At 41.9% G+C, this 24,702-nt stretch overlaps 1 protein-coding gene across 41 annotated transcripts in view; it reads left to right on the plus strand.

The window, feature by feature from the left end:
* Nucleotides 1-24,702, plus strand: part of Rbfox1 (RNA binding fox-1 homolog 1) — a 1,556,838-nt gene that overhangs the window by 1,361,602 nt on the left and 170,534 nt on the right. For 40 of the 41 annotated variants that reach the window (XM_031361868.1, XM_031361950.1, XM_031361938.1 and 37 more), the window contains one exon: nucleotides 12,272-12,511. In XM_031361868.1, the coding sequence (XP_031217728.1) occupies nucleotides 12,272-12,511 (240 nt within the window). Of the gene's footprint in view, nucleotides 1-5,716; nucleotides 5,744-12,271; nucleotides 12,512-24,702 lie in introns of those variants that run through there. The other variant, XM_031361850.1, reaches the window with a different exon arrangement.

A 24,702-nucleotide genomic window follows, 5' to 3' on the forward strand; every position in this document is an offset into this window, starting at 1 on the left:
TGTGTGTGTGTGTGTGTGTGTGTGTATGTGCGTATGTGTGTGTGTGTGTGTGTGTGTATTCATGGCTAGGTAAGATTTTGAAAGTTGAGGCCTGGGTCCCCTGTGTTCTTGCACAGTGATAAGAACAATGGGGAACAATGAAGGAGCTAGAGAAAGGACCCAAGGAGCTGAAGGGTTTGCAGCCCCTTAGGACGAACAACAATATGAACTAACTAGTACCCTCAGAGCTCCCAGGGACTAAACCACCAACCAAAGAGTACACATGGTGGGACTCATGGCCCCAGTAGCATATGTATAGCAGAAGATGACCTAGTTTGTCATCAATGGGAGGAGAGGCCCTTGGTCCTATGAAGGTTCTATGTCCCAGTGTAGGGAAATGCCAAGGCCAGGACATGGGAGAGGGTGGGTTGGTGAGCGGGGGGAGGGGGCAAGGAACAGTTTTTTTTCTTTTCAGAGAGGAAACCAGGAAAGGAGATATCATTTAAAATGTAAATAAAGAAAATATGTAATAATAATTTTAAAAAGGAAAAAAAAAAAAAAGAAAGATGGGGAAGTCTTCCTCCCAAGTGTGTAATGTGGATGGTTGGTGTTTTAGTTCTTCAGGACATGGGGAATCCTGTAAGAAACATGACTTTCCCCTTTGGAAATATCACCTCAGAAGCAACCATCTCCCTGATTTGAAGGGAGTGCCATAAATATTTGATGATTGCTAACTTTTAAGGAGTAGAGAAAAACAACCTCTCCATCGCCTTCTGTAACTCTGAATGGGAAACTCAGGCTGGAACATTTGGCAAACATGACACCTCATCTTTGCAATCTTGCTGCCCACTCAGGCAGTTTGTGTTTCTGGGTCTGCTGTTTATCAGTCATGGCGAGATGGTTTCTGTCCTTTTAAGCTTCCACAGAGAGGCAGGGGAAGTGAAATGAGACAAATTGCTGTCCCTGGACTCTCTTGTATATATTATTGTTTTCTTTGCTTCTGGTTTGCTGTGAACTCTTGACCTAAGGGCAGTGTCCCAGAATTCAGTTTAAGAGGTGCTTTTCCACAAGCTGGAAGAGTTATGAGACTAAATTACGTATGTTAACAAAGTAGAGGTTAGTACTGAATTTACTTCTATTTAAAATGAAAACTACAGTAACCTAACAGCTGGGTAATTTCACTTACTAGTCCTATGCGTATAAGCACCTTCAGTCTCTTAACAATGAGGTTCTCCAAATGAACATGTGGAATTCTTATTCCATGAGATGATGTAGACAATGCTTTGTTGAATCATCCATCATCAGTATTTAAGACAATGATTGTGCAGTTAATACTCAAGACGTGTTTCTTGGGCTAGGGGTATGGCTTTGTAGGTAAAGCGTCATGGGAACCAAAGGACTGGGGTTCAGAACTCTAGTACCCACACAAAAGTCGGGTGTGGATCATATGCCTTCAGCCCCTGCACTGGGGAAACAGAGATGGTCAGAATCCAGTGGCTTACTGGCCAGCTAAAGGTGTCAAAACAGAGCACTGTAGGATTAATGGGATGTTGTATCTCAAAAATTATGATGGGGAACAATGTAGAAAGACAACACCAAGTAGACCTCTGATCTATGTCCATACACAGGTATATACCCATACACATATACATTCATGTGTACAATACACACACACATACACACACACACACACAATGTGAATGTACAATGCACACTATGAAAAGGTTTCTTATTATTACCATCATCATCTCCCTCCTCTCCATCCCCATCATTATGACCATCACAATCATCTTTCCTTTACTACCATCGTCATTGCTACTAACACTATCATCTCTGCTACCACCATCTTTACTTTCATTGTCATCACCATCCCAACCATTACTGCCACCATCTTCAACAGCTACATAACCACAACCATCACCACCATCAACATCACCATTCCTACCTGCACTACCCCATCATCATCACCATCATCACCATCAGGACCATCACCATTTACCCTTGCCACCATTACCATCATCACCAGTCACCATCATCACCAGTTACTATCATCATTGCCTTTCATATCTTCATCCTTATTCCCATTGTCTTCATTTTTGCATGAATTCAGTAAAGCAATTCTCTAATCAGACTAATATGGCTAAATTTCTGGCCCATTCATTAACCAATGGCTGGTTCACTAGAGCATGTTTTTACTCTAAATGAGCACATAAATGTACCTTAGTTTTATTATATTTAAAAGTGGCTGTAGAATTTGAATTTCTTCTATGTGAGTGACCCAGAGCAGGTAAGGCTCCAACACCAGGTGTCAGTTCTTGTGGGACTGGATGGACAAAATTTCATTCCAACAATGGGATTTATATAAAAGAACTTTTAGATGATCAAATATATACCTGTTGATATTCACTATCCCCAAAAGAATTACAAAAGTCTCACAATGAAGAATAATCTGTACCACTATTTCTATTTTATGAATAAGGAAACTACGCCTCACAAGGATAAGATTGCTTGCCAACTTATCCAGCTTAGAACTCTTTGCTTCTCAATACTCTACCTTGATCTCCTTTGATGGTATTAAGAAAAGGCTAGGTTCTAGAAAATGCTGGAAATTACTTAGTATTATTTAGCACATTTTATAATTTTATTTTTTGTACATTTTGGTATTGCAAACTGATTCATCTACATAAAGGTTCCATGAAGCAAAATTACCACTTTCTAGTCTATTTCTTCCCAGTGCCTTATAGTATATTTCACTTAAAGAAGGTCAGTGTAGATTTAGAGGGCAGATGGCTCATTTGATAAAGTACTTGCCATACAAACAAGAGGACCAGAATTCAGGTCCCCCAAATCCATGTGAAATCTGGGCACAGAAGAACATAGTGGTGATTCCAGCTCTAGGGATGTAGATAGCAGGCAGACATCTGGAGCTTGCTGGCCAGGCAGGACAGCTGTATTAGTGGGCTCCAGAGTCAGTGGCAAATCTTTTCTCAAAGAATGTGATGAGGAGTGGTTGGGGAAAGCACATAAATTCTGCCTTACACACATATACATACTATATGAATGCACACACATATACATATTTTAAAAAATGTTGGACTGATTCCCCCATCGTTTGATAATACAAAATATCACATATACCATCTGAAAGACCAACATTCTCTTAGTACAGTGAACCAGCTTTGCAGAGGTTGGCATAGATCCCACCCTCTGGGATTATGAGGAAGCCATTTTACTTCACACCTTTGTATTCGATGATTTAGAAGGAATCCCCAGGTTTTCGATAAGTCCAGGACAGTGTTCATGCATTTTCTGATAGATTCTGCCAGAAGGTAGCTACTTTACTTGGTTTTTTTTTTTTTTAATAGTATGGTTAACTATTTTTAAGAATTGTCATTATCATTCCCAGGGAGTTCGTCCACCTTGGACTCCTCTCTCCTTTCTCAGGCAGGGATACAGAAGTTTGGTTTCACAGTTATCAGTCAGGACAAGAAACACTTGGCTCTTGATAGGAGTTGCTGGCCACATATGCTGAGTTGGACTCTGCCAACGACATTCCTGGGTTCTTTAGAGTAAGTGGATCAGAGAACAGCCAGCACATCCTTTCAGGGAGCCTAGGTGCTGCTAGATTTAGCCCCAAGTGCGAATTGCACTGGGGAGTTATATCCAGGGTGTGGTTGGGAATGTAAGGATGGCAAGAATGATTTTTATCTTAGAATTTTTTCTAATGCTTGATATCTGGGATTTTGTTTTAAAAAGTTTGTCAATCATCACAGGTTTTCCTGAATTAGTGCAAGAGAAAGATGGGGAGGTTGAAGGTCTCCAGGCTTCCTTGGCCCTCACATCCCCCTCATCTAATTTAATTAGAAGCATAGTCATCTCAGAATTCCCATCCACTCTCTCCATCATGCAGGAGCTCTTTGCACAGGGAGCTGTGCCAATGATAAGCAGCTATCCGCAGGAAGGTGCACGGGACCCTTGAAACCACTCCTTTGGTGGACAGGAAGGACATGGTCAAATGTAACTGACATTGTTTTGACGCTCCTCTCCGATTGTTATGGTTTTAATAAAGATAGAAGAACCAAATATCTGCACCTTTAAACAAAGGAGATGGTTTGGGGTCTGAATTTTAGCTGGCGCCACAGCTGCCTAAGAATGCTTTCTAGGATGCTCATTTTTACTGATTGGAAGAACAGATCAAACAATGGGGTTGAAAGAGACAGAAGAAACGAAAGAGGCAGCGAGAGTCCTGTGCTGTTCGTCCATTGCATGCCAGATTGCCGTGGTTTGAGGTCCTGTGGGTTCCTTCAATGACAGCATGTTGATGCACTGAGTTCTTATCTAAGATGTATGGGGAGAGGCACAGTGCTGCACTTTAGGCCGTTTCATTGCACGGGAGTCAGACCATCTGATAATTTAATGCACACCATTAATGCTTCTGGTCCTCAGTGCTTCTTTTCTTGATTTCGATTTGTAATAACAATGTGAAGAGTTACTCAATTGTTCCCATTTCATAGAAGCCAGTGTTGGCAACCAGAATAGCTGCCACTTGCCCAAGGGCACACAACCAGCAAGCTAAATGTCTCCCTAGTAACCACCAGTGATCACATCTTATGATAAGTTTACAATTAACCTACATATTATTTCACATATTTTTTGCTATGTTGTGTATGTGCTTGTTTGTGTATGTTTGTGTTTATGTCAGTGTAAACATAGAACCTGGAAAAGCATGTATGCGTGTGTATAGGGAGATGTGGGGGAAAGGTACTTGGGCATGTGTGTGTTTATGCTCCCATGGTGCACACCAAAATAAAACTTTAAATGCCATTCCCAAAATTCTTCACTTTATTTATTGAGACATTGGCCTAGAAGTTTCCAAATAGCTTAAACTGGCTAGCCATAAAGCCCATGGGTCTACCTACCTCTCCCTCCACAGTACTGAGATTATAATCAGGCGCCACCATGTTGGCATTTTTATGTTTTTTTTATTTTTTTACATGAGTTCTAGGGAAATGAATCCCAGTCCTCATGCTTGTAAGGTAAGTGCGTTACTGACTGTGCCATCTCCCCAGCCCTCTTATGGTAATTATGGCAGTTTTTAATTTGTCTGTGACCATCTCTTGATCTCTTGGAGCATCCTTCACCCTCCTTTACCATCCTCCCTGTCGCCCCCAAACATTCCTTCTTCCTTTCTCAGAAAATGAAATAAGATAGTAGCAAGCTCCCCAGTGGATCTTATAACTTTGCATATCATATATTTAGTTTAGTAATGAAAAATTCCAGCTCCAGGCTATGCATAGAATAGCATTTCTAATGTTTTTTAAATAGCTATTAGTGTAGTGGAGCTGTGTGCACGAGCACGTGCATGCGTGTGTGCGTGTGGCCATGTCCGTGTGTGTCTGTGTGTGTGTGTGTGTGTGTGTGTGTGTGTGTGTTTATTCCTTTCCACTAGATAATCATCGGCTCAGTGGTACACTCTGAAACCCAGAACAGCAGCCAGAGGAGGAGCGAGCTGTGATTGATGGGCCAGGCCTCCCTTGCGGAAGAGTCCCATCTGGGGCTGGTTTTGGATATAGTCAGATGTTGAGGGGGAGGTCAGCCAAGCAGCATCAGCTCCCCCTCCATCAACACCCCGATCATCCTCATAGTGCCCAGCCTGTATACCCTTGCTCCTCATCAGGGCTTGCTCTGGGCAGATGCTCTGTGGTGTGGGATTAGAACAGCTGCTAAGTTTATGGAGGAGAGAGCATGCAGCATGGTGCAGCAGGTATTTCTGATTTTTCACTTGATACTGTGATTTGAACGGAGCAGAAGAATTGCCTTGTAGTTGTTTTAATGTTAAGTCTGGGATTTCTAGAAGGCAGTTCTCATCTTGCATCATCCCTGGTGAAAGGACGTGAGTGTTGTGGAGTGGTGTGTGTGTGTGTGTGTGTGTGTGTGTGTGTGTGTGTGTGTGTGTATGCGTGTGCACGTGCACACGAGTGCGCGCACACACTCATGTGCATATGTACATATGAGGGTTGGGGAAGCAGGTGCTCTTTGCATGGATTTGTGCTTGTCCTAGGACCAGCAAGTTAATGGTGTCATTTGGCATTTTTCCTTTGTCTTATTGCCCCTGGGGCATGATGCATGTTAGCCCATTTCAGCTCAGTGCAAAAAGCTTTTTCCGAATTGGTGCAGTTTCGTGCCAGAGAAGTAGATCAGAGCATACCAGGTTGCTGAAGTCAAGTAAAACAAACTGTCAGTAAGACTGCAAGCTGCAAACAGCCATTGGGGATAACCAGGCTCCTCCAGAGAGTTTATTTCAGGGTGTGCTGGCCAGTAGGTCTTGGAAGAACAGATGCTTCCGTTGGCCATGTGGACATTTGTAATCAGTGGGTTTATTAGCTCTTGGCAATTCCCATACATTTCTTCATTCTAAAGGCTGGGGCAGTCTGGGTGAGCGGCTTAAGGCAAGAAATAGGCAGAGGACTAATACACTCCAGAAAGGGAACAATCAAAGTTTGCGTATAAAAGCCGAGGAAAATGCCCAAGTATACTCAGGAAAATACACACACACACACACACACACACACACACACACAGAGAGAGAGAGAGAGAGAGAGAGAGAGAGAGAGAGAGAGAGAGAGAGAGAGAGAGAGACAGAGAGAAACACAGCCCTACCTGCAGGAACACATTTAGTTCCTTTCAAGTCTGCCTTGGCAGCTATTCAATCAGACACTTTCCTTTCTCCTGCCACAGAAGGACTATGACTCTTTCTCGATTAAAATGTGTTCTGCATTAGTCTTTCAAGCCAACATGTTTTGCAAAGTCAGCCTGGCTGCCACTGATAGTTCTTGTGTTTCTCTAAGAGGGGTTCTACTAAATCACTCAGTGTGCTACATGGCAGAACGAGGATGTCTGGAGTGGGTGGAGGCATGGGAAAGGACAATAAGAACAGGATTCTATCTCCTATGTCCACCTCAGAGGCAGAGCATTGATTGTTTCTGTTGCCTATGAAAATACTATGTATCTGAGGCCTGACTCTGTGAATGTATGCATACATGAAGCTAAATAGATTACGGCTCCTGTCTTAAAATAGCAATAATATTCTGTCTATTTCATGCTTCAGTAAAATACTTAGATTAAAATGACTTTGGGGGATTTTATTTTCTTTAAGGAATAAGATTCGTTTGCATCTTAATAATCACTTTGCTCTTGGTAAACAAGTGGAAGAAACACTTTGGAACATCCTGTGTAACATTGGACCCCATGTCACCGAGCAGGTTTTGATTTCATCTGATTTATGGGGATGTTTGATCTATGAGGACAAGGACAGTTCTTCTACACCTACCCTCATAGACCTTACTTAGCCCACACTTTCACACAGCTCCACTCTGAAGCATTGTGGATTTCCAACCATCAGAGATCCTGACCTCTTCTCACCCACACTCCCCCTATCCTTATATTTAGCAGCAACATAAGAATGTCTTGGCAGAGGGAATTGGATGTGAAGTTTGCACAAGCTCTCGCAGTGCTTGCTTGGTGATGAGGGGGATACTTGCAAAGCACAGTCACTCCCTATCAAGGAGGGACACCCACAAGCTCCCTGACTCTGCAAATATCCACATTGCTCTGACCCATTGATTTACAGAAAAGTGGAGGCTTGACCTTGGTATAGAATAGGCAGGTTCTGCACATGTGAGACTGTCCTGTGGGGAACACTCTCAACATTTTACCAGTCCCCACTACCTACTGGAACTCGGCTTTAGCCTTCTGCCAAGATCTTGTTCACATACCTGGAATTTGCCCCGACCTGCAATAGAAAGGATGCTCCTACCAGCTATCTCATTTTCTAAGAAAATTTGTTTCAACCTAAGCTAAGAACTTAGGAGCACCACTAGGGAAGTAAGAAAGACATCTCTCAAGTCATTTGAAGGTGAAAAATGCTTCCACAGGAAGTACAATGATCTTAATTAAATATTAGCTGTAATTAGCCTAATGTACAAATGTTGGGAATATTAATTAGGGTCTCTCTGGAGTGGCTGTCGGTGTTAATAACTAACTATAGGGGGTCCTGCCAACATCTGTTTGAGACCTTCAGGTACAAGATGTGATACAGAGCCCAATATACCCGAATGCTGACTATTGTCTGCTTGGTTTTCCCTCATTTGGCCCTTAGAGCTTGACACCTCATTTCTGTCAGAGTGGTACAAACCTTGAGACATTCTGGTGCTCTCTCTGTCTACACAGGTACTCCTAACTGGTTCTTGCCTTCCTCGTGATAAGGCTAGAGGGCTCTTAAGCCGTGCTTCAAACTTGTGATGGCACAGAGGTTTCCTGAACTGCTGTGCCACCAAGTACCTAGGGTTACCTTGTGCATCTTACAAACAAAATCACAGGTATTTTGCACCCAGCACCTCAGTGTCTAACCCCTCTGCAGTAGGAAGTGAAATAGTTTGAGTACCATGGAATATATCACAGTACTTGCAAAGCAAGAATTCTAGACATCAGCAATATTAACATTTGGGGCCCATAGGTAGTTCATTGAGAACAGGGCCTAGTTTTTGCCCTACAGGAATTTGGCAATATCACTGTTGTTCAAGGACTAAATGCTAAGAGTATAGCCATCCTGAGCTGTCACAGCCAAAAATGTCTCCAGTCATTGCCTCAAATCTCTTTGGAGTACCCATACATGTTTGAAAACTTTTGGCCTAATGTACCAATTGGGAGGTGAAGGGCAATATTGGTCAGCTTATCTTCTGGAGACCAATGAATAGAAAGAATGGTGTCTGTGCAGTGTGTGATTGTCTCTCTGTGTGTGTTTGTTTGTGTCCATCTGAGATTATAATCACATATCTATTGAAGGGAAAACAAATTCCAGAAGAGAAATTCAAAACTATTATAGGTATGTACCATCATCACTGCTGCTAATATGGAGAGACAGCCAAGATCATTCCTTCTTTACTTAGAATATATCCCTTTTCTTCTCTTCTTGCTTGCCTGTTAGACTCATGTTCTGCCCAAATTCTTTGTACAATAATGGTTCCTTCCTCGGACTTCCCATTTCTCCTGCTCTTCTGCCATAGCTGCTGGAAACATTTTCCTGCACAGGTCCAGACAGTAAGTAGTGTAAACTTTGAGGGCCATATAGTCTCTGTCACCGCAAACCAACTCTGTGCTTAATGTACTAGAACAGCTGTAGGCAATTTGTTAGACAAATGAATACATTTATTGGATTTTGTACTGATAAAACCTTATTTACAAAAATAAGCAGTAGTACAGGTTTGCACCATATTTGTTTGCCAAGTCAGCTTCTGCTAGATATAGTCTATAATTCTCCCAGGAAAAGAAAAGCACTTAAGTTCCATACCAAACCAGCAGAGGAAGTACAATACTCACACACACACACACACACACACACACACACACACATGCACACACACACATGCACATGCACACACATACACACACGCACAAGCATATGTACACATGCACACAAATGTACACATCTTGGTACCTTTGGATCTTAAGAAACAGAAAACACACCTTAAAGAAGAAGCAGGGCCTGGAGCCTCATATCTATAATCTCTGCTACTGAGATAGGAAAATGACAAGTTCATGTCCTGCCTGAATGACTTTGGGAAAGAAACCGTGTCTCAAAAATGAAAAGTAAAGATAGGCACTGGTGGCATACACCATTAATCTCAGCATGTACTTGTGAGAGGCAGGCAGATCTCTGAGTTTGAGGCCAGCCTGGTCTAAGAGTGAGTTCCAGGATTGCCAGAGATATATAGAGAAACCCTGTCTCAACAAACCAGACAAAACAAAACAGAACAAAACAAAAAATAAATAAAAATGAGAGAGAGGTGGGGGAGAAATGGAAAAACTCCGTGCTAGAGCATTTGACTTGCATGCATGAGGCCCTGAGTTTTATAAATAAAGGGAGAAAAAAGAATGGGAAGGAAAAAAGTGATTTTAGGAGTTTGAGCTATGCAAGATGAAGCTTCTCTGGGGAAGTCAAATAAAGAAATGAGATGGTGATTTAAACAGTCATGTATGATTCTAGGAAAAAGCATCTTAAGTGAAATCTTCTCAAAAATGCATGAGCACACAGGTGTGTGGGCAAATGGGCAAAGGTGGTAGGGAGCTGATGAGCTGGGGCAGAGAGGCCTTTTCACATTGTCTGTCTGTACAAAATCACCAAGTACTGTTTTAAACACATACATTTCATGTTACTGATAACTTAGGCAAGCTATTGGAAAAATATATGTATTTATACATACATACATACATACATACATATATATGTGTGTGTGTGTGTGTGTGTGTGTGTGTGTGTGTGTGTGTGTGTAAAAACTCAAACAGGGCAGTTTTCAACTGTCCATAAAGATACATCCAATCTTGATATGATGTCATCAAGCCGTGAGTGCTTCCTGTTTCCCCAGCACCTTAGCACCATTTTGTTCTGTGTGACCTCTACACAGGCCCCAGGCTAACACTCTCTCTACTATATTGGAAAGAGCACCTTCCCAAACACTATAGCAATACCCCATGCTTAGGAGAACTCATTAGCATGACAACAAGACAACTGAAGAGTTTTCTAAAGAAATGGTCGCCTGTGATTGGCAGCTGATATCATGTGGCTGACTCTGGTGGTAACTCAGAGACCACCAGGGACAGAGTATAGCCACTTCTGCACTCCATGGCCTGAGGGTGAATGTCCCTTAAAATGAAAGATGGAGGGGGGTATCTTTGAATGATTCAGTGTCGACTCTGAGCATCAGTGAGACAGTAAATGTTCTCTTCTAGAGTTAGATAGCCTTATGTAGCCACCCAGCTTGAGACACAGCTGACCTGCTGCTACCTCAGTGCTACAGGACAATGGTCCAAACAGAAGCAAGTATGCCCTCTGCCTAGTGGCACACATGTTGGAACTATTATGGAGGAAGAAAGAGCTGGTGGAAATGTATTTCTTGTAAAAGTATTTAAACTTGTGCAAAGCTTATTTCTCTTACAAATACCAACATCAACACTGTACAAGTGTGGCTCTCTAGAAACAAAGGCATGAGCTCTGTATCTGTGCATTGCTTATGTTACTGTAGCAGAGGCTGAGGTCTCCTGTTGGTGAGCCATGTTGACCTCTGTGCCCAGAGTCCTTGCAGTATGACTAAAGTAAACATGTGACCATAGAAAATGGGAGAGGCTCCTGTTGGCTCAGCTTGTCTGCTTCTCTCTCTCCCTCCCTCCTTCCTTCCCTCCCTCTCTCTGTCCCTCCCTTCTTCCCTTTCTTCCTTCCTTTCTTTCTGGCTATACAACTATATTTTTTAAGACCATGAACATTTTAAACCTCTGGACTACTCTTATGATTTCTGCATATGTGTATGTGGAGTGTGTGAAGGCTGGTGGAGTTATGGGGGTGGAGGTAGAGGGAAGGAGATGTTTCCAGAAATGGAAACATTTGAATTCAGTTTTTTTTTTAATTCTTTTGACTTGACTGTAATTATCATACCGAATGTTTAGGCTATAACTGAAGGGGGAATTGTTATATAATGTCCTGTACTTATGTATTAAATGTTTAGGCTATAACTGAAGGGGGAATTGTTATATAATGTCCTGTACTTATTATTAAAAAAAGGAGACAAGATGGGGTGCATTGATTAATGAGGCTCAGAGTTGATTAGCATCTATCATCTAAAAGAGAGAAAGTAGAATATTAGGTGGGGTCTCTAAATTAAGCCCTAAATTTCCATTGGCTGCTTTTTATCATTACTGGGGCCATCATAGACACAACACACAGACACACACATGCTGACACATGTGTATACACACACACACACACACACATTGTAAGATCTTTCCTGGGGACCCTTCCAGATCACCTAATAGTTGCATTTAGTCCGAATGCATCCCTCAAGCACATGCTTAAGCAGTTTGACTGCTCAGCACAGTATTAAATTGGTACTTCATCGTCACCATAGACAATGTGAAGCTAATCTTGTCTAAAATTGAGATAAAACAGAGGACCTACCAGTGGTGTACAGACCTGACAGTCTCGGAATACTTTGGAGGACTTAGAGAATGTGACATCATCGTGTTCCTTGATATATTTTTTCCCATCTGTAAATTGAGGATGATGATGATCATGATTTGCTTATAGGGTGTGGTAAGGCTTGGCTGAGAGGCCAACCCTTAGAACTCCATTTTGGATGCAGGAAAGAGTGCTGGGACTCCATTCCTGTAATGTGGGGAACAGTTCTGTTTGTGGAACTCTAATGGTGTTCTCTTTCCTTCTCCTTTTCTTTCCTTCCCTCAGGGTAATCAGGAAGCAGCGGCCGCCCCTGACACAATGGCTCAGCCTTATGCCTCAGCGCAGTTTGCTCCACCCCAGAATGGCATCCCTGCAGAATACACGGCCCCTCATCCCCATCCTGCACCAGAGTACACCGGCCAGACCACTGTCCCTGACCACACATTAAACCTGTATCCTCCGACACAGACACACTCGGAGCAGAGCCCTGACACCAGTGCGCAGACCGTCTCCGGCACAGCCACAGTAAGTGGATGCTACATCCCAGACCTGGAGGGTGCTGTCCCTGAGCAGGTGCCCTGGCCCTGTAGCTGGTAGTGGACAGTGTACCTTGTATGCTGGGGATCTTGACGAGGAAAGAATCTCTAAACCTCTCCATACACCACCAGTTTCCCAGAGATTTCCTCAGCAATTAGGCATCCTTATCTGTTATGTAGACCATGTTTTCATTAGCTGTATATATTAGTAAACAGACACAGGCATCTATTCTTTCTGTCTCTAAAGTGCCGAGTTCCACATAATGCTATCCCAACATAAGGCATGCTTTTAAAAACTATTTCATGGAAATGTGAGAGTGTGCAGATATAGACAGACACCATGTAACTTGGACATGTAGAGGTACAACAAATTTGCTCATATTAGTGTATGACTTGCCGATTGTGAGAACAGTTGTGCAACCATTGCCACAATTTGATTTTGGAAGATTTTTATAGACCTTAAAACAAAGCTTATACCCATTTCCAGTGCAGCCATATTCATTCATAGGAGAGTGCCTTGGAGACCCATCTATATTCTCTATGCATGTCCATGCTTTTGGTGTGTTATTTGTTTTTTGGATCAGGTTTGAAATAATCTAGTCTGAACCTGAAGCTTCCTGTGTAGGTGAAAATGACTTTGAACTTCTGGCCCTCCTCCCTGCACCTCTAAAGTCCTGGATTATGGGGCACACTACCATGAGTAGTTTATGCAGTGCTAGCACTCGAGCACAGGGCTGGGTACATGCTAGGTGAGCACCCCACCAACTAAGCTAGAGAATCCAGCTGTAGTTGGTAGGGTTTTGTTGCCGTACATGTGGAAGGGATAGATGTGAGTGAACATGTGTTGGACCTTAAGAATATAAACTGAAAGCTGGATTGGATGGATAAGAAATAAGCAAGCAAACAGAAAAAAAAGATACATTTTATAACCACGTTATCTTAAAACTAAGATAGTGGGCCATGTCAAACATGACCACAGACACTAATAATTACATTAAAGTTAGATGGTGCTCATCTGTGAACCACCTATGGTAATTAAGGATTCTTAAGCTTGTGTAGGCCATATTGGGGAAAATGTCCTCTGAAAAGTTCCTTAGACAAGTGGACACAAATAATGTCTAGCAAGCAGCATTTTCAAGGCTTATGGTAAGGTTGCCTTTTCCTTCCAATTCAAGGCTCTGGGAACCCAGAACGCTTTGTTGTGCACATAATGCCTTTGGTAAAATACAGGAAATCACTGTATTGGATCTGTATCTATTTCAGATACAGGCTTTAACCATAGTAAAAGTAGCACATACTCAGAAACTTTCTATTGCCTCCATGTACTGGCTGGTTTTGTGTGTCAACTTGACACAGGCTGGAGTTATCACAGAAGGGAGCTTCAGTTGGGGAAGTGCCTCCATGAGGTCCAGCTGTGGGGCATTTTCTCAATTAGTGATCAAGGGGGTAGGGCCCCTTGTGGGTGGTGCCATCCATCGGCTGGAGGAAGTCTTGGGTTCTATAAGAGAGCGGTCTGACCAAGCCAGGAGAAGCAAGCCATCAAGAAATATCCCTCCATGGCCTCTGCATCAGCTCCTGCTTCCTGACCTGCTTGAGTTCCAGTCCTGGCTTCCTCTGGTGATCAACAGCCATGTAGAAGTAAGCTGAATAAACCCTTTCCTCCCCAACTTGCTTCTTGGTCATGATGTTGTACAGGAATAGAAACCCTGACTAAGACACTCCACAATCCGTATTTTGTTTCTATAAAGTGCATGTATCACCTATAATCAATGTCTAGTATACCAAATTCAGAGGCATTAGTACATTCAATGTGAGTATGGCCAACCACACCATCTGGTTCCACAGCATGTTCATCTCCTCAGAAACAAATTCTCCCACTGTCTTAGACAGGGTTTCTATTCCTGCACAAACATCATGACCAAGAAGCAAGTTGGGGAGGAAAGGGTTTGTTCAGCTTACACTTCCATGTTGATGTTCATCAGCAAAGGAATCAGGACTGGAACTCAAACAGATGAAGAAGCAGGAACTTGCAGAGGCCGAGGAGGGATGTTCCTAACTGGCTTGCTTCCCCTGGCTTACTCAACTTGCTTTCATATAGAACCCAAGACTTCCAGCCCAGAAATGGTATCACCCATAATGGGCCTCCCCACCTGATCACTAATTGAGAAAATGCCCCACAGCTGGATCTCACGGAGGCATTTCCCCAACTGAAGCTCCTTTTTCTGTGACAACTCCAGCCTGTGGCAAGTTGACACAAAACCAGCCAGTACACTGACCCAACCCCCCATCTCACATCCCCTGCCAGTCCTCCATTCCCCTAGCAGGCTGGTACCTGCCCATTTGCTTTCCAGCGTCTATGGACTGGCCTCTTACGGGCAGGTCTCTAGACCTAGATTACAAGGCCTTTGGTGTTTGACTCCTTTCAGTGGGTTTCAGTGTTGCCATGGTTACTTGGCATTACTCTGTTGTGTGCACAGTGCTCACTACTGACACAGTCATACTCAAGCCCTGTTGGGTGCTTCTCCCTTCTTGGTACTGAGAATGTTGGCACTGCCATGGGTGGTATTTGGTTGACCTTCCTTGGGGATGTGTTCATTAGATTGCTTCTCTGGATTACCAGGTTTTTGTGGTGATCATATTGTACATATTTACATTTCCATAATGTAACATGGAAAGCATAAATACTTGCCCATAGATGAACAATTTGACTTAGATCAGTCCAATGGAATAATATTCAGCAATGCAAAGGACTGAGAAGCACTGTGGATGAATATAAAATAATAATGCTAAGTAACAGAAAGGACAGTAAAAAGGATTTTTGCCATTTGTTGCTAACTTTGTGATGATCAGGGTTGATAGGGACTGGATATATTGTTTTATAACTTATAAAATTCTTAGACAATAGTTATTAAGCTAACTCTGTGATGGTGTGTTTTAGGATGAGAGGAGCTACTGAGTGCCAGAATCAGGGTATCAGATTACAAATGGAACCAGATAAGGGTTGGGGCAAGGAGACCTAGGGCTTGAACTCAGTACATGGTTGAATTTGCAGTATGGGGATCTGTGAAGGCCTGGGAACATGAATTTTCTTTTATCCCTCTGAAGTCCTGGGAAGAGACACCTGAAGAGTGAGAAGTGAAGTACAGGATAAAATAGAATGGTGAATGGTAGGGAGTCAATTCAAGAAGGTCATGAGTCAGGAATTTAATGGATAGAGTGGTGGAGAGACTGGGAAGATCCCAAGTCAAGGATTGGATGCTGGAGTCAGAGAAGGGAGCTTTTTACATCTTAACTGATGGTAATGAGGAGGAGCAAAGAAAGACAGCAGCAGAGGGAAGCAGCAACCACAGAGAATAATTTACAGGCTGGGTGATTTGGGTTCATTAATTTAAGCCAAGGAAAGCTGTCTTTAAGGGACATAGTGGGACAGCATATAGAACATAGAGAAGATACACAGTTGGGGATGGGGGGAGGTCCAGCAATAGCATGCTTGAAAAGAAAACCAAAGAAATGTGCTATATGCAGATTAGAAAGAGCAGGGACAACATGAAAGAGGAAACTTTAATATTTTTACAGCTTTAGTAAAATGTACAGTGTACATGCAGTATACACACATATAGAAAGTACATACTTGATGCACCTGTATCAATGAAAACATGCATGGAACTTTTACCCAAGTCAGAAACAATGAAAAGATGCATCACCTACAATGCTTGTGCCCCCTGTCACCCTCTCATTCTTTTTTTTTTTTTGGTTATTATTTTTTTATTAGATATTTTCTTTATTTACATGTAAATTTCTCCATTCCCAGTTTCCCCTCCAAAAAACAAAGAAACAAACAAAAACAACAAAAACAAACGCCTCTTGCCCCCCTTCTCATGCCTGCACCCTCTCATTCTTGTTCTTTGTCAAGTTCCCAGCCATATAAAGGAGCCCCTACTACTGCTGTACACTTTGCCTTCAGTGTCCATATCAAACAGACTGTGCTCCTGCTCTCTGCTAATCACCATACTTGTCTTCAGTTTCTTCCACACTGTCACATGTATAAGTAGCTCACTTCTTTACATTGCTGAATACTATTTCAGTACATGGGCATACCACAATATGTTTCTTCATTCACTTGTGCATGGATAGCTGGGTTTTTCCTCTATACTGACTCACAGAAATTACAAGGAATGTGAACTCAAGTAAACAGATCAATTTCAAAACAGAAGACAAGCCAGGACTGGTATGATAAAGTTCAGAAACCTTGGCTCCAAAGCTGAACCCTACACAAGCACTTTCTTAAGACATTCCTTTTCTTACTCTATGTGATTTCATTATCTCACTATGACTCAGAATTAAGGGTGGCACTTGGAACCTGGCGGGGGGCGGGGGGCATGATCCTGAAATTGGGAAATGTGCCAGGCATATACTTCTAAAAATTCCTAGACTCTCTGAAGGCAGGGGAATCCTGAGTTTGGACAATGTGTTTATGGATGAGGCTGACCATTATGTTGTCTTCCCTGGTTACATTGAAACGATGCACACTGTGGGAGAGTGAGTGTGAGAGGTAAGATGCCTCCTTTTCTGCTACAAATAATTAATGCAGATTCTTCCCCCTCTTTAGCCCCAAAAGAAGACATTCATATGTGTTTGGGTATATGTTCATGTGGACGACAAAGGGAGACATTGAATGCCCTCTGTCTCTCTACACCCTAGTCTCTTGAGACAGGATAGCAAGTGAACCTGGAACTCACTGTTTTTAGCTATGTTGGCAGGCCACCAAGTCCAAGCTATCCCGTCTCTAACCCCACTGCACTGATGTTACTGGCACACCATGCTCACACCTGGCTTCTATACATGTAGGCTGGGTACTGAACTCAGGTGCGCAGGCTTATTACCAACTGTTCTTTTCCTGCCAAGCCCTCTCTCTGCCTTCATTACCCACTTTTGATTTTTTTGCCTGATTTGAACTTGTCTATGACAAGTTTACTTCAAATTGGCTCTGTCTCCCCACATCTTAATGTAGTTGATTTCTTTTTCCCTCATGTTCTACATTGCATGTGGAAGGAATTAAACTTTAAAGTAGGTCAGAACAATGCTTCTCTCAGTGCAGGATACATAGGCTTATATTAACAGAGAGTAACTGTTAGGCAGAACCTATAACTCAGCCCTAGAGCATGAACATAGCATGACCCATAGAGAAACAAGAAAAGGTTGGTGTTAGAAGAGTAGCTAATCTATTTCTTATAGGAGAGTGCTTTTCTGGAATAACTACCCTTTGACATATATATCCATGATGTTTAATGTCATTTTAAGGACATTGTGGAGGCCATCCATTCTCCAACCATATGGTGGCTCCAAGAAAATCCAATATATGCACATGACTTAACACAAACTGCAATATCGCAAAAGATAGACAATGTGCAACCCCGAGCTTCCAACCAGAGCTAAGTAAAGCAAGGACAGACAAGCCTTAGCAGGTCGCCTTTGCCATTCCCCAGGGGCTGAGACAATTCCTCACAGGACATTTTTCTGCTGAGTTTCTATTTTGTGTAGGATTCCAAACATATTACGGATCACGATGCTGACAGAGCCACTGCTGTATTCTCCCGGACACTGTTCCTGATGAGGTATTTTACTCTTGACATATTATAATTAGAGATTTTCAAGTGGAGAATTCTCCTTGTATCTCCAATAGCAACTTGACTTCTATTTTTAACACCTCTGCAGTCTGCTTAAGTCTTCCACACTTTCCTACTGACTCTGAACTCTGATAGGAGAAAGAACACAGGTCTTAGAGCCAAGTGTCTGACCTCAGGCTCAGGGAAGGGAACTGTCAGGGCAGCCTCTGTGCTTTCTAGAAGGACTGTTAGCAGTGTCCCCAGATCTTCCTAATGCCATCAGACAGTTGAGAGAGTTGGGGATGGGGTCTTACTTCTCAACTTTGCGTGTAATTCCTTTGGATCAAGGAATGGAGTAGACAGACAAAGCCCTTGCTTAAGAAATATCATATTTTGTTCATTAGATATTTATTATTCAAGCAATTAAAACTTATATTTTAAAAAGTCAAACATTGTTTACATTTTATTACGGCTGAAGAAAATTCCATTTTGCCTATGTACCACACTTTCTTTTTCCATTTATCTGTTGATGGACATGCAAACTAGTCTTACTTCCTGGCTTTTGTGAGTGACGCAGCAGCCAACATGGATGTTCATATTCTCTGTGGTGTGCTGTCATGACAGAGTTATTTGAGTGTGTGCCCAAGAGCGACATGGTTCTAGCTGTAGTGTTTTGAGAAAGCATCACACTGATTTCCACAGGGGCTATATAAGGTTACTGTCCTGACAATGGTGGCTAAAGATCCCTCCTTCTTGGAAAATCAACAGAACTAGAAATCCTTCTTAAGCATAGTCAGGGAAAATCAGGAAGAATATTACATTGTTTTCCCTCATGTTCAGAATCTAGATTTGAAATTGTGGATATGTATATGTGTGTTCATAAAACAAGGAAGGGATTGTTAAGAAGGAAAGAATCTTAAGAGACAGGGAAGAATGACAAAAATGCATGTGGTAGAACAGGGAGGGATTTGCAGGGAGGAAGGGGGAAGCAGGAGGCAGGGCAGAGGACACAGAAACTGCAGTAATGAACAGAGACATACTAGAACATGCAAATGAAAAATACCATGTTATTATATATATATATACATATATATAATGTATATCTTACATATATGTATATATGTGTGTGCATATGTATATATACATATATATAGTGTGTTGTATAGTATATTAACTTTAAATTGTATACATATTGTAATATATATTATATATTATAGTGTATTGTATAGTATATTAACTTGAAATTGTAATTGAAACTTGCATAAAAGATCAAATAGTCTAGGGCTGGAGAGATGGCTATCTGGGTAAAGCATTTACTTTGCAAACATAAGAACTGGAGGCCAGATGTCTAGCACCTGTCTAAAAGCCAGCAGTAGTGAAGTTGATGTGTAACCCTGTACATCACTGAGGGAAGGGAGAAGCAAGGACAGGTGGATTCTAGAGACTTCTTGACATGCAGAACGACCTGAGACACAGAGTTCAGGTTCAGTAAGTGTCCCAGTCTCAACGAGAAATGCAGGCAGTGATTGGGGAAGACATACAAGTGTACACAGTGAGTGCATGTGTCCATGTGTATGTGTGTGTATGTGTATGTGTGTGTGCGTGTGTGTATGTGTGTGTTTATGTAATATATATAAAGACAATGGTTTTTAGGTGTAAAAATTAAAAAATAGGGTCTGTCATAGCACACCCTAATTTATAGACTGCTGTCAGAGACAGGGCTACCAAAATCTCCTTTTCCCTTCCAGGAATATTTTGTGCAGAAAGCAATCCCACATTGCCATCTCTACCCCTTTTGCTATAATCTATAGCTTTATCCCTATGGCCTGTTACAGATTTAATTTGTATATCCTCTAGCCTTTCACCAGCCCAAATACTCAAAACAATAGAACTAAGACCCACTAAGCACCCACTTCAGTGCCATTTTATTGGGGGTGGTATTTGTACACATGTTGGAATCAAGGTCACTATTTTTGCCTCTGTGTAAATTCTTACAAACAAAGGTTTCGCAGAGGGGGAGATATGGCCACTGTCACCAAATGGTCTGGTCTTGCTGCCTTCATCAATCAGGTTTTGGGAAAGACTTGAAGCATGAATTTCATGGTCTGCCTCTTACTATCTATGACTGTCGCTTAGTATATCTTTAAAGAGAACATGGGTTTAAAATGTACATATTGAACACATAACTAGCAGAAACCCTTCATTCATTTGAACCTGAAAAAGTTGTTTGCTCATCACAGTATAGCAGCCACTTCTCAGTCCATAGCTGTTGTATGTCTCTTGCTATGGCCATTCTTCTATTTAGAAAATGTATCTTAAGAATTTTCAGGTTACAGAGAAGAGAAACTGGCTTGAAGCCTGCACAGACTCACAGGCCAGGTTAGGCTGTTGGGCATTCTTTCAATATTTATGATACTCTGTTTATCCCACTGTTTTGTTTTGCTAGAAACAGGGTCTTACTATGGGAATTGTGCTAAACTTGAAGGTACAATATGGCTCAGGTTCTTCCCCCTCAAGTCCCAATATTGCAAGTCCCAAGTACCAAGATTGCATGCCCACACCACCACTCTTGATTTAAGTCTTTTTAGTCGTATTAGTCTCCTTCGTTTTTCATTGGGTATATAAAGGGGACAAAGAGGCAAAGTATGTCAAGACTTTTGAACTGGCATCACTGAGCTCTACATTCAGGTCTTCTGGAGTCAAATTATCAGGGTCTGCCCACTCTACCTTAAAAATTTCATGCCAGAGGCTAGGGCAATAGACACAGAATTTTCCCCAAATCTGATATCATTGTTTTTGTATTCTAACTTCAGAAGGCACATTAACAAAGATCCTTGCCTCTGGGTTTGCCAATATCTTCTGTCTCTCTGTTTTACCAGTCATAGGAATTGAGACCAGTTGATAGATAGACCTTTCTATTCTTGTGATTCTCATTGCGCCTGTTCCCCTTCGTCCTCACCTCCTTCTTTGTAAAGGTTATCGGCCCATGATTGACAGAATGTAGAACACACATAAATAGTGCGTGTCCTTTGGGGAGGATTTTAGCCTAATGAATTACATTGGACATTTGGCAAAATCTTTGAGAAATAACATATCAGAAAATAGAATAGATGTATCATATGGAGAAGCTGGGAAGTATAGCCTCAGAAGTGTTTTTGCTCAGTGTCAGCGTGTGTTCTTTGCCTCATCTTCATGTGTGTCCACTCACACTGGATGGAATGGTACCATCCCATGCTCCAGATGCAGAATCAGGACAGGTGCTTTACACAGGTCCTTATAGCTAAAAATTAGGAGTTGATGTTTAATCCCAGGCGTGCCAGATACCAGGGCAAGACTGGCAGAGACTAGAGTTTTCAGGGGCTTCTTCAGGCATGTCTGGGTTAGCGTGCTGTGCTCTTCTGAACAGATGGTAGCTGCAGATTGTAATCCTTTGTGTGAGAACTACTCATGTCACCCAAGGGGTGGCCATAGCAGATCTGAGATTGCAGCCTTACAGTATACTCTGGTCTGAGACCTGTCCCTTAAGAAAACTCCAATATTATGCTTTGGTGGCTTCAAAATTTTCTTAGATGACAGTGCTACTGAGCTCTCTTGTTAACATAGGGTCTCCTTCCTCCCTTCCTTCCTCCCTCCCTCTCTCCCTCCCTTCCTTCTTTCCTCCCTCCCACCCTCACTCCCTCCCCTTCCTCCATCCCTTTATCACTCCCTTCCTTTCTTCCTCCCTGCCTCCCTCCCTCCCTTCCTTTCTTCCTCCCTGCCTCCCTTCCTCCCTCCCTTCTTTCCTTCCTCCGCTCCTTCCTCTCCTCCTTCCTTCCTTCCTTCCTTCCTTCCTCCCTTCCTTCCTTGCTCCCTCCCTCTCTTTCTTCCTTCCTTTCTTTTTCTCTTTTTCTCTTTCTTTTTGGTTTTATTTTTTCTTCTGTGATGCTGTAACCTCATTTGTAACATTTTTATACATTTTTTCCTCTTCATTTGTTTGTTTTTTAGTTTGTTTGAGGCAGGTATTCTCTTTGTAGCCTTGACTGTTCTGAAACTCACTCTGTAGACCAGGTTGCCTTAAACTCAGAGATCTGTCTGCCTCTGTCTAAAATGTGCTGGAACTAAAGGTGTGCATCACCAATGCCCAGCTCAGGTCCATTTTCTTAATGCTACAGGTACTGCCTCTTGTTTTCTTCTGAGCCTGGGCATCCTGTGAATGCTTTAAAATTCATGACCCATGGCTTTTAGAATAAATTATATCCCTTCAATAAGTAGGAGCAAGACACATAACTCCTATCATGTTCAACATTGTATGTGGCTAGTAAGTGCTTAGAGCTCAGGCGACAAACAAGTACCACCAACATTGATCCCAACATAGGATGCCTGAGAGGAGCAGAGGAGCAGAGGAGCTCCAAGCATAAATTGTGTGTGTGTGTGTGTGTGTGTGAGAGAGAGAGAGAGAGAGAGAGAGAGAGAGAGAGAGAGAGAGAGAGAGAGAGAGAGATTTCAAAATTGTGAGGCCTCAGCTGATATGTTAGAAAATTCAGATCAGGAACAATGGCCTGAATAATTTTTTGTGGGTGTGGTCAGGATAAGTATCTTGGCATTTAGGTAAAGAACATGATAGTTCTCAGTGTTGGGAAGATGGCACAGTGGTTAGAGACCATACCTGGCAAACATGAAGACCTGAGTCCAAATCCCAGAATCATAAAACCTGGGGAGAGGTAGCTTATACTTATATCCATGGTCCCTCAGTAAAGAAGAAGGAGGTAAGAGATTCCCAGAAGCTCATGGACAAGGAAGCAGCTTTGTAGCCAGTAGATAATAAGAAAAAAAGAAATGAGTCTAATGCAAGTAGATGGCAAAGACAGATACCTAAGGCTACCCTCTGTCTTCTCCACACGGATGCTATGGCCCATGTTCACCTACAATTACTCACTAATGTATATACATCATAAATAAGCTTATATATCAAATTGTATTTCTGATCATGCATGGTACCCAGGACATGTCAACTAGCCTCTGTAATCTTTTGTTTCATCTCTATGTAGGACATATAGATACTTTTGAACTTCTGAAACATCAATGATGAGCTTGGTACAATGATAGACACCAGGACCCCAAGTCAGGCTGGCCTCCTTGAATTGGAGTTATAGATATTGAAGTTTTCTTCTCAGCAATCTGAACTTGTACCATAGGACTGTGATTCCTGCTTCTCAGGATGCTAAAGTAAGAGGATCATGAGGTGAAGGGCTTCCTGGGCTACTGAATTAACTCAAGGATAGATCAGGAGGTAAAGAGGTGGGTGGAGATTTAAAATCCAGGTAAATAAATGCTCTATAGGAGTTCTTAAACTGCTTTCTATTAAGTCAACATTGATACCAAATTCCCAAATTGATTTTAAAATTCAATTTGATATTTAATAATTCACTGACAAACATTTTTCAAATGCGATGTCTGAGTACAGTAAATTGGTACAAGGTGTTCCTTGACCTGAGTCTAGACCAAGAACCAAGCAATGGAAGATTTATTAGAAAAATAGATTTCTGATATTATGTTCCTAATACCCAGGAACAGCTTGTTTTGCTAAATGCAGAAAGCTCTGGTGCATTCTGAGTGTTTTAATAGGGACCTTTGTTCATGTTTCCAGTGCAAGGGAAGTTCGAATTAGAAACTCCATCTATCGTTTCATGTTGAACTTTCTGCTTTTTCCTGCTATACTTATTTCAGTCAAGTTTATCCTATCAGGTTGACCATCCTTGATGAAGATGCTAATCTTTGGGAACACAGGAACATGGGATTTGAAGACATTGTGGCAGGGACTAGATATGAGAAGATAAAGTAGGCTGCATATGTACCAAATGCTGATTCAAATGTCTTATGTGCTGTTGCTAACTTTTTAAGCACAGTAGATGGTTTAGCTGTTCCTGTTTGCTTTTGAGAAAACTTTGAAACTGGTATCATACAATTTTACAGGTTCTGTTTGGCATACTCTTTAGTCTACCAATGATTTCATGTTCTTAATTTGTGGTAACATATTCTTCTAGTTCATAATGGGTTTCTTTAAAACTTGTGTGCTTTTTATATAGAAGGCAACACAAGGACTCAGACTATTCTCTGAGGATAGAGGTAGAAGAAGAGGTCATCCATATTTCCAACATGCTAGAACTGACTAGAACCAAGGAGTTCCCTTAGTCTAATCTTCTCACTGCACATATTCTAAAATGATCACATAAGCTATAATAAAAACTGCGATACTCTCAGGCTTAGGCATGTAATACTCATGCTTGAGAGAGACTGGATTGCAATAGAGACAAATTCACTAGTAACTGTAATTGAACACTTACCCATTAATAATGGATTGTCATACATCAGATATGATCCTTTGGAAACCTTTGATGGAGCCTGAGGTTTACAGTGAAGAGAGACAGATGAGCTGCTCATCAACCAGTCACTGCCATTTTCGATTGTAGACTCCATTTTGTGTTAGCATCCCTTTTGGATAGTTAGCTGCTGCTATTTTGTGCTGCTGACTGTCATTTATAATTGCTATCTGCTTATCTTTTGAGTTTTGAATTTCATTCTTCTGTGCAGTTTT

This window comes from Mastomys coucha, unplaced genomic scaffold (assembly GCF_008632895.1).
Source record: "Mastomys coucha isolate ucsf_1 unplaced genomic scaffold, UCSF_Mcou_1 pScaffold12, whole genome shotgun sequence".
In the NCBI taxonomy this organism is placed as follows: Eukaryota; Metazoa; Chordata; class Mammalia; order Rodentia; family Muridae; genus Mastomys; species Mastomys coucha.